General features: G+C 40.3%; 1 protein-coding gene across 1 annotated transcript in view; it reads right to left on the bottom strand.

Moving 5' to 3' along the window:
* The window catches only part of LOC117346211 (vomeronasal type-2 receptor 26-like), a 30310-nt gene extending 23745 nt beyond the window's left edge, over nucleotides 1-6565 (bottom strand). Inside the window, exons 1-3 of the mRNA XM_033915613.1 lie at nucleotides 6519-6565; nucleotides 5262-5550; nucleotides 2632-3432 (exon numbers count right to left, since the gene is read on the bottom strand). Of these exons, the coding sequence (XP_033771504.1) occupies nucleotides 2632-3432; nucleotides 5262-5550; nucleotides 6519-6565 (1137 nt within the window). The remainder of the gene's footprint in view (nucleotides 1-2631; nucleotides 3433-5261; nucleotides 5551-6518) is intronic.
* Between the last annotated feature and the right edge of the window lie 5335 nt (nucleotides 6566-11900).

Genomic DNA, 11900 nt, shown 5'->3' on the forward strand with positions numbered 1-11900 from the left:
TTTTAATCGCTCTTGATTTTAATCATTGGCCAAAACCACCATCCTCCGTTTCCTTATTTATTTACTATTTAGTATTTTCTTTTTCTTTTTCTCTTTAAATATTTTCTTATTAGCACTGATCTAGTATTATCAGGAGGATACCAAAATCAGGAATAGACTTCTGGGCAGGATTATGTCAAAGTTCTTCAAATAGTCACTTATCCCTTAATAAGTTGTATGGCACTTTGCAGATGAGAAAAACTTACTGAAGTCAGAAAGCAATAATACTTATCTGAAATGTTGCTTTCAGCAATAGGAAGTTCAGACCAATTTCAATTTTTTATACAGTCATAAGACATGTGGAGGCTGCCAAATATGTATAGTAATGGAATGTACTATTTTCCAGAATCCTAGAGATCAAAAAAGCTATGAACTTGTGCACTCAACCAATTATAGATCAGAGGGGGTAATTTATGTAATCAAATGCCCATGTAACCTTATATATATAGGACAAACATCTCATAAGCTTAATATCAGACTTACAGAACATAAAAGCAACATTAAAAGACAAGTAATGGGAGTACCATTAGTAAGACACTGTGCGGAGAAAAAACACAAATTTATCTAATTGAAAGTATTAGTTTTAGAAAAAGTACCTAAGGGGAGGAGAGGTGGGGAATTTAAAAGATCCTTGGTGCAGAAGGAGCAGAGGTGGATATATAAACTGAATCCCCTGACTCCTTACGGACTTAACAGTAATATGGAGTGGCAACATTTCTTCTGAAAAATAATTAATTAATATGGAAGAATAGAGTCTGCTTTATACAGATGCGATTTCCCTCCATGAACTTCCGGTTTAAGTTCATTACTAAATGGATACATATGAGCCCGTTGGGTCTGATGTCATTACACTTAACCCCTCTTTTATGAAACTGTGATAGCAGTTTCTAGTGCAGGGAGCTGCGCTGAATGGCTCGCACTGCTCCCAACACTCATAGGAAATCAATGAGTGTCGGGAGCAGCGTAGGCCATTCAGCGTGGCTCCCTGTGCTAGAAACTGATATTGCAGTTTCATAAAAGGAGGCCTTAGTAAGGATAAAAGACACCGCCACCATTTTTGTTGTATACGGGAAAAGCTTGAAGTTTGAATTACGAAAGGTATGCACAGTTTATAACAATGTAAGGTGAACATATTAGAAAAGGGCTGAAGATTGTTATGTTATGTTCTGTTTAGAAAACCATTCCAGTATGATTAAACCCTGAAGCAGCGGATTGAAAGACTGTACTGCGAAACGCTGTCTGTGTTGGTAAACTCTGAGGTAGCTCATGCTGTGAAAGTTAATGACTGCGTAAAAAATTGAAAGCGGTCTGAACTTCCTATTGCTGAATGCAACATTTCAGATATGTACTATTGTTTTCTGACTTCAGTAAGTTTTTCTCGTCTGCAAAGTGCCATATAACCTAGTAAGGGATAAGTGACTGTCTGAAGAACTTTGACATAATCCTGCTCAGAATTCTGTTCCTGATTTTGGGATCCTCCAGCTAATAATAGATCAGTGCAAATAAGAAAATATTTAAAGAGAAAAAGAAAATAGAAAATAGAGTTAAACCTCGGTTTGCGAGTAACGAGGTTTGCGAGAGTTTTGCAAGATGAACAAAAACACTCGAGAAAAACTGTAAATTCCAAACCAAGCATTGACTCGATTTGCGAGCCCACATCCCACCCCAGGAACTGGCTTTGTTGCTCCCCCAAGGCCACCGGTGCTGCTCCCTCCCTTGGCAACCATGATTGCCTCCTCCTCCTCCCCACTGACCGGCGTTGTCCTTACCCTTGCGCCGGTGCTGACAGTGCACAGAAGCTCATGGCCTAGATCTTATGAGAATCTCAGAGAGGGTGAGAGCCAGGAAGGCCTTGAGCATGCACAGATGCTCAAGGCCCTGCAGCAGTCCATCAGAGAACCAGTATCAGGTACTTTCAGCACCGGTGCATGGGTAAGGACAAGGCTGGTCAGTGGGGGGGAAGAGGTGATCATAGAGTTTATGTCTGGGTCAACAGAAACCACAAATAGAGACTGGTCTGACCTAGCAGCGGCAATTCTTATATTCTTACCTTTGAGACTCTATTTTCTATTCTTAGAATTGGTAACTACATCTTATTCTTTAACTATATGTGACACTTCAAGGAATTCCCCTGATCTACCCATAAATCTCACCTTTCCATGCCCACTTTTTGGACTCATTTGTAAAAAACATAAGCACAGATTCCACATCTAAATTTATACATGAACATTTTAATTAATGCCAATTAGCACCAAGATTTGCTTGTTTGAGGGGGATACATTCCATGGTTTTCTCAGGTGTGCAGGGGCTCTCAGGTCATGTGGCCATCTTGTGTATGCTACAAATCAAGCCCCCTTCCCAACATGGGGATTAAAATGATTTAAGCACTGAATACAAACTTTTCCTGGTCATTTCAATTGTTTTGAATATTTGTGTTTGATTGTTGATTGTTGCAAGTATTTATCAAAATCATGGGGGGAAGAGGGTGTTTAAGGATAAAGGGTCACCCTTACTACTACTCTCACTCTGTGCCAAAGGATACCACTCTTTTTCTTTTGAATGAAGAATTCCTGTAACAAATACTAAACTTACCTTCCATGGCACAGAGTACAAAATTTCCCTATTTTCTCTAGTCCACGTGGTGCCATTTCCTGAGCCAGACATGATCATGTCATGTAGTGCATGTGCCACAGCATACATGGCATTGTACACACTGTAACTGCTCCCAAAGTATTTGCTGAGACAGTGAGTGAAGGGAAAGTTCTTATCCGAAGAGTTGCAGTCTCTTCTGATGTTCTTTGGGCATCTTCTGTCACACAGGTCCCTCCACCAATATTTAGCATTGTCATCACATGCCAGCCAGACAGGTTTCATCTCACGGATAAATTTTAAAAAATTTGGCATAACTTTCCTGTATGGCTTGAATATAAAGAACTTGTTGCTCATTTTAAAGTATTTTTCAATTTTTTTAGCTATTTCTACTTCAGCTATGGTGATAAAAACATGGCTACTTTTCACCAGACGTTGAAGAAACAGTACATACGTTAATGAAAATGCAAAGTTTTTATTAAGGTAGAAAATGTTCACAGTTGATGATTCTTTAATTGCTTTAATAATTTTATCTAATTGTGATTTTGTGAATCCCCAGTTGTGAGGGAATATTTCATGGGATGCGATGCAGCCACCATTTTGTCTAATCCTTTCTTTCAGGATCTGGACAGCTCTCACACTGCTTTCTTCATCAGTTGAAAATATATTGACCCATTTCCAGCCAAAATACTTCAGTAGCTTGCCTATCCCAACACAGAGATGCAACTCACTGGGGACAGTCCGGTAAAAATAAGGATACTGAACAGGGTTACTCATATCTAGGTTCTGTGAGTTGAAGCTAACCTGTCATGAAAATATAAAATAATGAATGCATTACCCTTTTTTGAAACTCTGAAAAAACAGTTTATATTACACAGGTCATAGGATTAAATAGGCCATAGTTTGCAGGAGGTTTTTGTGTCTGGGCTCCTGTTAAGCTCTTCTTCATAAAATTGCTTTCAATGAGGGTCATTTTATAAAAGGGATATATACTGTACCTGGTATTACATGTAAATGATTTAGTCATTTACATATAGACAGCCTCACGTTAGGCCAACTCTCTTCCTCCCACCCTCCCCCACAAATCCAGGGACACTCCTAAGAGGGTGGTACATAAATGTATTTAACACTCTCTCAGGAGTGTCCTTGAATTCACAGAGATGAAAACCATCCCAAAAAGTGATTTAATAACACTATTACTTTGCAAGTGAATCAAGACAGCATTACATGGTATTGGTCTTCCTTTGGAGCCTCAGGAAGAATACAGACAAAGAGGGGAGCAGTCAAAACAAATATAAATTTAGAAATTATCAAGAAAGGTATGGAAAAGAAATATGCACAGCCAGCTGGAACGCATTTATCCACTTGAGCGTTGTTCAACAAAGATAGTACAGTAAGCAAGTATAACCATCATTGAAGGGGCCAGTAAAAATGTTAACTCCTTGTTTGTGGAACGACAGCTACCAACATTACAAGGAAAGAGCTGTGGGATGGATCAAATCCCAGTGCTGCTCCTTGTAACCCTGGAAAAGTCACTCAATCCACCAGTGGCCACCACTTTGAATGCCAAAGCTACAAAAAAGGTGGCATATTCCCTTCCCTTCTATTCCCCTCTTACTGAAAAAGAGCTCCCTTGAGCTGTTATCACTAGCTTCCACCCTGTTAAGTTCATCACTAGCTTCCACCCTGTTAAGTTCATTCTATTTGTAACTTGTTTTAATCTTTGTAAACCGCATAGAACTTCAAGGTCCTGCAGTATATAAACTGTTATTATTATTATTATTATTATTGATGAGGACATGCTTCAAAACTACCAACCACTCTCCAACATTCCTTTCCTGGCAAAACTTATAGAATAGACTGTCTGCATTCAACTCAATGACTGGCTAACTCAAAGTAATTGGCTAGACCATATCAATCTGGCTTCAGACCTGAGTAGGGAATAGAGACAGTTCTTGTGTCCCTTCTTGATGACCTGCACAGAAACCATGACAGGGAATCTACCTTGATATTAGTGTTGCAGGAGTTCTGAGCAGCCTTCAACACTGTAGATCATAATATCTTTCTTAGAAGACTGGCAGATAAAGGTTTCTGTGGCACACAATGTGCCTTAAAGGATCAGTTGTGAGTCAGAATTACATGTCTCTGTTTAGTTCACTTAGCATGTGAAAAAGTCTATTTCTCTCTCTTATATAACAAAAAGGGACAACTATGGACCAGACTGGCAATTCCTTTGCTAATTTTTCTCTTTCCCCCTTCCATAGCTCATAGAGACTCCAGTGAGCACCTGGTGGGATATTCCACTTGAGAATGTTCTACACATTCCTTGTAGGACCACCTATGGGAAGAAAAGGACAAGGCTCCTCCCTAACTTGGAATATTATACTTCCCTCCATAAATCTCAAACTCAATTCCAGTTGGACCACTTTTTTAGCTCAGACCTCTTACTATTCAGAATTGATTGGAATGTTTTGGGAACAGGAGGTTCAAATATTCTTCCTGCAACTGCAAAGGAAGTAACATTTTTGCAGATTGATATAGATGAATTCATTTTGTGGAGGAGTGATAGTGTATAGGGATGGATTATATGGGTAAAGGGTATAATGTAAAGAAAGATTAAGAATCTCTCTGACCTGTGGGTAGTGATATATCTGGAACATATTGTAGAATCCATATGATTCCTCATCCATAAAGCCTTCAATGATGGCAGCCACTGTGCGAGATGAATAGCACTTGAAATTTACTACTGTATGTTGTCCTGACAAAATATTCAAGGTAGATTCAATAATTTTCTTTGTATACATTAAAGACTCCTCAACATGGAGCCCAAGTGTGATGTTGGGTAAGAGCTCTGAGTTATTGTTAATTTCCTCCACCGCAAAAACAGAGACCAAGAAGTTATAGGTATTTTGTGGATAATAACTGTAATGACATTAAGATCATAATTTCATAACAGGGTACCTTGAAAGACTTGCAGAAATGCTCATATGTATGTTTTTTTAATAGAATATCAGATTACATTAAGAAACTATGGGCCATTTTACTATGCAGCGCAAAAAAAAGAAACCTGCAGTAGCCCTAATGCAGGTCCTTCTGGTGAGCTGAGGCCACTTTTAAGGCTACCAGGAAAAGGCAGATTTTTCTATTTTTCTGATAATGGCTATGAGCTAATTTACCCACTAAAGCAAGGCCATTAGATTATGAGCCTTTCCAGCACCTCTTTTGTGCTCACACACTCACAAGCGAATCCTGAGCTAATTAGTAAGCACTAATAGATTAGCATAGCTGTGCCACACTCTGCTCCCCAAAAAATGATATCAGTTCTAAAAAACAACTTACTATGGTTTTTTTTTTAGCATTTGGTAAGCACATATTAGCGCTTACCTCATTTAGTAAAAATGCTACAATATAGAACATAAGAACACCCATGCTGGCATAGACTGAAGGTCTATCAAGTCTAGTATCCTGTTTCCAACAGTGGCCAACCCAGGTCCCAAGTACTAGGCAGAAACACAAAGAGTAACAATGTTCCAAAGATAAGATTGTGATGCCATAATGCCTCATTCAACCAATGCCTAAGAGCCAACCTCATCAATGATGTCATAATGGCTTGATTATCCTATACTTGGCTCTCAGAAGAACAGCCATAGTCAGTAAGACCAATGGTTCATCTAGCCCAGTATCCTGCTTTGAACACTAGGCAATCCAGGTCACAAGTATCTGGCTGAATCCTATAAAAGGAGCCTGAAGTTATACTTCATGTACAACACAGTAAGGCTACACCCCTGCAGCACACAGGATGCTCCCACAGGCCAAACCCCTCCAATCCAGAGCATCGCTCTCAACTCTGCGGGCAAACTCCAATCTTCCCATCACTTTAGTAAACTCACCATTCCACTGTGAAGGTGAGAAGAATGTTTACTGCCATTAAGGCCATTAAGGCCGTTAGCCCGTAGAACTAGATGTGAAGAGAATTGGTTAAATAAAATAAACTGAAGGGCAAAATATTCAAAATCAGATAAAAAAACAAAAGGACAAATTAGAGGATGATGAAAAATAAAGTAATGATGTAAGGGGAACTCACTGCAAAATTTCCTTTCAAATGAAAGAGACTTGACTCATGTGCATTTACATTATGTAGATATTTAAATATCTGTATCATATCTCCCCTCTCCCACTTTTCCTCCAAAGAAAGCTTGAGATCTTTAAAGTCTGTCCCTATATACCTTATGATGAAGACCACATACCATTTTAGTAGCCTTCCTCTGGACTGACTCCATCTTTTGTATATCTTTTTGAAGGTGCGGCCTCCAGAATTGTGCTCAATATTCTAAATGAGGTCTCACCAAAGTCTTATACAGGGGCATCAATACCTCCTTTTTCCTACAGGCCATACCTCTCCCTATGCACCCTATTATCCTTCTAGCTTTCTCCATCACCTTTTTAACCTGTTTGGCCACCTTAAGATCATCGCATACAATCACACCCAAGTCCCACTCTTTTGTGGTGCACATAAGTTCTTTACCCCCTAACTGTACCATTCCCTCAGTTTTTTGCAGCCCAAATGCATGACCTTGTATTTCTTAGCATTAAATTTTAGCTGCCAAATTTCAGACCATTCTTTAAGTTTCACGTATCTACTGTATTGCAGATTTTGATATCATCTGCAAAGAGGCAAAACTTGTACGACAACCCTTCTGCATAATCCTTTATAAAAATGTTTTAAAAAATAGGCCCAAAGTAGAGAGACTGGATGGGTGGCTTATTATGGCTTTAAATAATGTAAGAATCTGAGGAGTCAACAAAGCTGAAAACTTACATTAGAACTCAACTGAGGTTGCATATGCTTGAGAGAGTCCTCAATCTCTTTCTGTGTAATGGGGTCATCCAAAAATTTATGAACCTCTGGAGTTAAACTCAGATGAGGCCACGCCGGTGGTGTACCTAGGGGGGCGGTCCGCCCCAGCGACGGCTCTCAGCGGCATCAGCGCCTCCCACCTCTGCGACAGCACTCAGTCGCTGAGTGCCATCCCCGTTGCAGCCCAGGAATTTTCCAGACCTAGCCAGCTGTGCACCCTCCCTAAGGCTGCACCTGGGGCAGACTGCCCCCCGCCCTCCCCCTTGGTACATAGGGTAAATAGTGGGGTTCCTCAGGGGTATGCATGGAAAATGTGACTCTGAATCTCCCTTTTTTATATTCTTTTCATCTGCAGTATTAATTTTTACACTGTTGCTGATACTTTCTTTGCTCTGTGAGGGTATCCTGGATCCCTTATCATATCTGCTTTACACCCCACACAAATTTTCTGTCATTTTTTTCTTTATAATAATCTCTACTATTTTGCCCAGCACCAACATCGGACTCATCTATAATTTCCCATATCACCTCTAGAACCCTTTTTAAAAATTGGCATTACATTGGCCACCCTCTTGTCTTCTGGTACTATGCTGAATTTTAAAGAAAAATAACATAATATTAACAAAAGCTCTGCAAGTTCATTTTTCAATTCTAGCAGCACACTGGGATGTATACCATCTGGTCCAGGTGATTTATTTACTGTTTAATTTGTCAAATTGACCCATTACATCATTCAGTGTTACAGAGATTTGTATAAGTTTCTCTGATTCATCAGAATTGAATACCATTTTAGGCACTAACTCCTGTATATTTGGTGGAGTCATTATATACAGTATATGATTAAGTTATCTCACATATTCTTCCATCCTAGTTATATACAGTACAGTATATCATCACATGATTTCATGGAAGTGTGCACTATTAATGAGCAAGAGTTGTAGTTTCTCCACAAGCCCTGAATCTTCTTGAACTAAGAATTGTTTTGAGCTAGTTGTAATAGAGTGAGTTTTGATTGTTTGAGGTAATTTTATTCTTGTTAGATGTTGGTGTAGGTGATTCAATATTTACTGAAGCAGGTTGTGTCAACTGAAATGCTTGGTTGATGAGTGTTGGACGTTACATTTTACTAGCTTTGGAGTCTTTGCAGAAAACTGGTTGCCTTACATCATGTTTGAAGTTGAAATTTTTGAAATTTGTAAGCACTCTGCATTTACAAATTGATGGTGACTACTAATAACAGAAAGTCAATAGGGAGAGATCACTTGATTAAAGGCTTACATTATAAATTCAGGACCTGGATTAACTGTGTTATAGGAGGCTGTATGATTCAGTTTTGATAAGCTACTCTGAAGCATCTCTTCCAATTTATTGTTTATTGTAAGAACATAAGAATTGATGCTGCTGGGTCAGACCAGTGGTCCATCGTGCCCAGCAGTCCACTCCCACGGCAGCCCTTAGGTCAAAGACCAGTGCCCTAACTGAAACTAGCCTTATCTGTGTATGTTCCGGTTTATCAGGAACTTGTCTAGCTTTGTCTTGAATTCCTGGAGGGTGTTTTCCCTATAACAGCCTCTGTAAGAGCATTCCAGTTTTCTACCACTCTTTGGAAGAAGAAGAATTTCCTTCTGTTTGTACGGAATCTACCCCTTTTAACTTTAGAGAGTGCACTCTCATTCTCTCTGCCTTGGAGAGGGTAAACAACCTGTGTTTATCTTAGTAAAAGGAGTTAAGGGCTCCTTTTACTAAGGTGCATTAGGGCATTAATGTGCAGAATAGCGCGCTGATTTGCCGCGCATGCTAGTCCTTAATGCCAGCATTGAGTTGGCATTAGTTCTAGCCAAGTAGCGCGTGGTGTAGCATGTGGTAATATCCTATGTGCGCTAAAAACACTAGCACACCTTAGTAAAAGGAGCCCTAAGTCTATTCTCTTCATTATCTTGAATGTTTCAATCATGTTCCTTCTCAGTCTCCTCTTTTCAAGGGAGAAGAGGCCCAGTTTCTCTAATCTCTCACTGTATAGCAACTCCTTCAGCCCCTTAACCATTTCAGTCACTCTTCTCTGGACCCTTTCTAGTAGTACTGTGTTCTTCTTCATGTACAGTGACCAGTGCTGGATGCAGTATTCCAGGTGGGGGCGTACCATGGCCCAGTACATCAGCATGATAACCTCCTCCGATCTGTTCTTGATCTCCTTCTTAATCATTCCTAGCATTCTGTTCACCCTTTTCACTGCTGTCATGCATTGCGCAGATGGCTTCCTTGACTTTTCTATCATTATTCCCAAGTCTCTTTCCTAGGGGGTCTCTCCAAGTACTGCACCGGACATCCTGTATTCATGTATGAGATTTTTGCTACTGACATGCATCACCATACACTTATCCATGTTAAACCTCATTTGCCATGTCGCGGCCCATTTCTCGAGCGTGTTTATGTCACATTGCAGGTCTTCGCAATCCTTCTGCGTCTTCACTACTTTGAACAACTTTGTTTCTTCTGCAAATTTAATCACCTCACTCGTCGTACCAATTTCCAGGTCATTTATATATATGTTGAAGAGCACGGGTCTAAGCACTGAACCCTGCAGCACTCTACTCTGTTTGTGATGCTTTTCCAGTCCAAGTATTGTCCATTTACCCCCACTCTCTGTTTCCTATCTGCCAACCAGTTTTTAATCCACATATTTCACCCTCGATTCCATGGCTCGCAATTTTTCAAAGTAGTCGTTCATGCAGGACCTTGTCAAATGTCTTCTGAAAGTCCAGATATGCAGTGTCAACCGGGTCATCCTTGTCTATTTGTAATATAGAAAGCATTTTTTCCAACAATTTGTTCCTTTCATCAACTCATCTCCACAAAAAGGATAGTGCCTATAAACTGGAAGTCGATGGTCATCAGGCCGATCTTGAGAAAAACCTACACTCAACCCTAAGGTGCCTGGCAACTTTAGACCTGTCTCCAACCTACCCTTCATCTCCAAGATCCTGGCAAAACAGTGTTAAACTAATTACACTCCTTCATTGATGAACAAGGCGCCCCATCCACCTTCCATTCAGGATTCCGGTACTACTACAACTACTATTAATTATTTCTATAGCACTACCAGATGTACCCAGTGCTGTATAGACTCAAAAATAAGAAAACAGCCCTTGCTCAAAAGAGCATAAAATTTAAACAGACAAGACAACTAAATAAAAAAGACGTCATGAATGTAACCAAGGTTATAAATAAAATAAAAAAGGTATTCCTGTAGGTTTAATAATTTTGAGCTGTCCGTGCCACTTTTAGAATTCTGGACAGTTTAGCTCTCTCCTGGAAGTGAGCAGTGCTAGGGAGTTCTAAATCTGATAAGGATAACAGTTGGAGTGAGTTGGGTTGGTTTTGTTGGCAGAAACAGATGTAGGTTTAATTGATGTCTCTGTAGAATTTGTTTGTAAAGATAAATTTTCATTTTAATAATTGATTTGGTTTAGGAAATTGGTATTGGAGCTGAGGTATTTACTTTAGGTTAGCTCAAGTGTGGTGATTTGGCATATTTGTTAATAGAGTAAATTTATTTGTAGTGAAATAAATTTTATTGGAGATATCAGCAAAGTTTTATTATAAAAGATTTGTGTTATGCTGATTTAAGTAAGTTTCAGTTATTTTGAAGTCTGTATACTTAAAACCAAACATTTTAAACCTTTAAGCTGAAAACTCCATTAAAACAAAAAAAAAAAAAAGAATTGAACACGTGGAGGGGCATAATCAAAAAAAGCGTCTAAGTCCCCTTTTGGCCTAAGTCCCTAAACGTTCAACCCAGAAGCAAGGAAAGTGTCCATAATCAAAACAAACGTCCATGTTTTGATTATGGCCTTCCCCTGCCTAAACGCCCAATCTCCACTACGTCTAAAAGTACCCCCACAGCACGTCTACACTTTTAAGCCATAATGAAACAAAAAAACGCCTAAGCCAAAAACGTCCAACAGAAGGGCTTTTAGGTGAAGGAGGAGCCAGTCCTTCACCTAAAAGCTGGATTCTGTAACCGGTGTCTGTCAAAAACAACACCAGTTACAGAATCCCCCCCTCCCCACAACCACTAGGCAGGAGGGTGCCAAGCCCTCCTGCCATGGCAGAAAGCGACCCCCCCCTCCCCGACAACATCGGGGCAAGAGGGAGCCCAAACCCTCTTGCCTCTTTGAAGCTGCGACCCCCCCCCCCCCGACTCGATCAGGGCAAGAGGGATCTCAAGCCCCCTTGCCCCTTTGAAGCCATGACCCTCCCAACTCGATCGGGGAAAGAGGGAGCCCAAGCCCTCTTGCCCTGTTGAAGTCACGACCCCCCCGACTCGATTGGGCAAGGAGGGAGCCCAACCCCTCCTGGCCCAGGTGACCCCCCTACACGTTCGGGCCAGGAGGGAGCCCAAGCCCTCCTGGCC

The sequence above is a fragment of the Geotrypetes seraphini genome, chromosome 12, assembly GCF_902459505.1.
Source record: "Geotrypetes seraphini chromosome 12, aGeoSer1.1, whole genome shotgun sequence".
Classification (NCBI taxonomy): domain Eukaryota; kingdom Metazoa; phylum Chordata; class Amphibia; order Gymnophiona; family Dermophiidae; genus Geotrypetes; species Geotrypetes seraphini.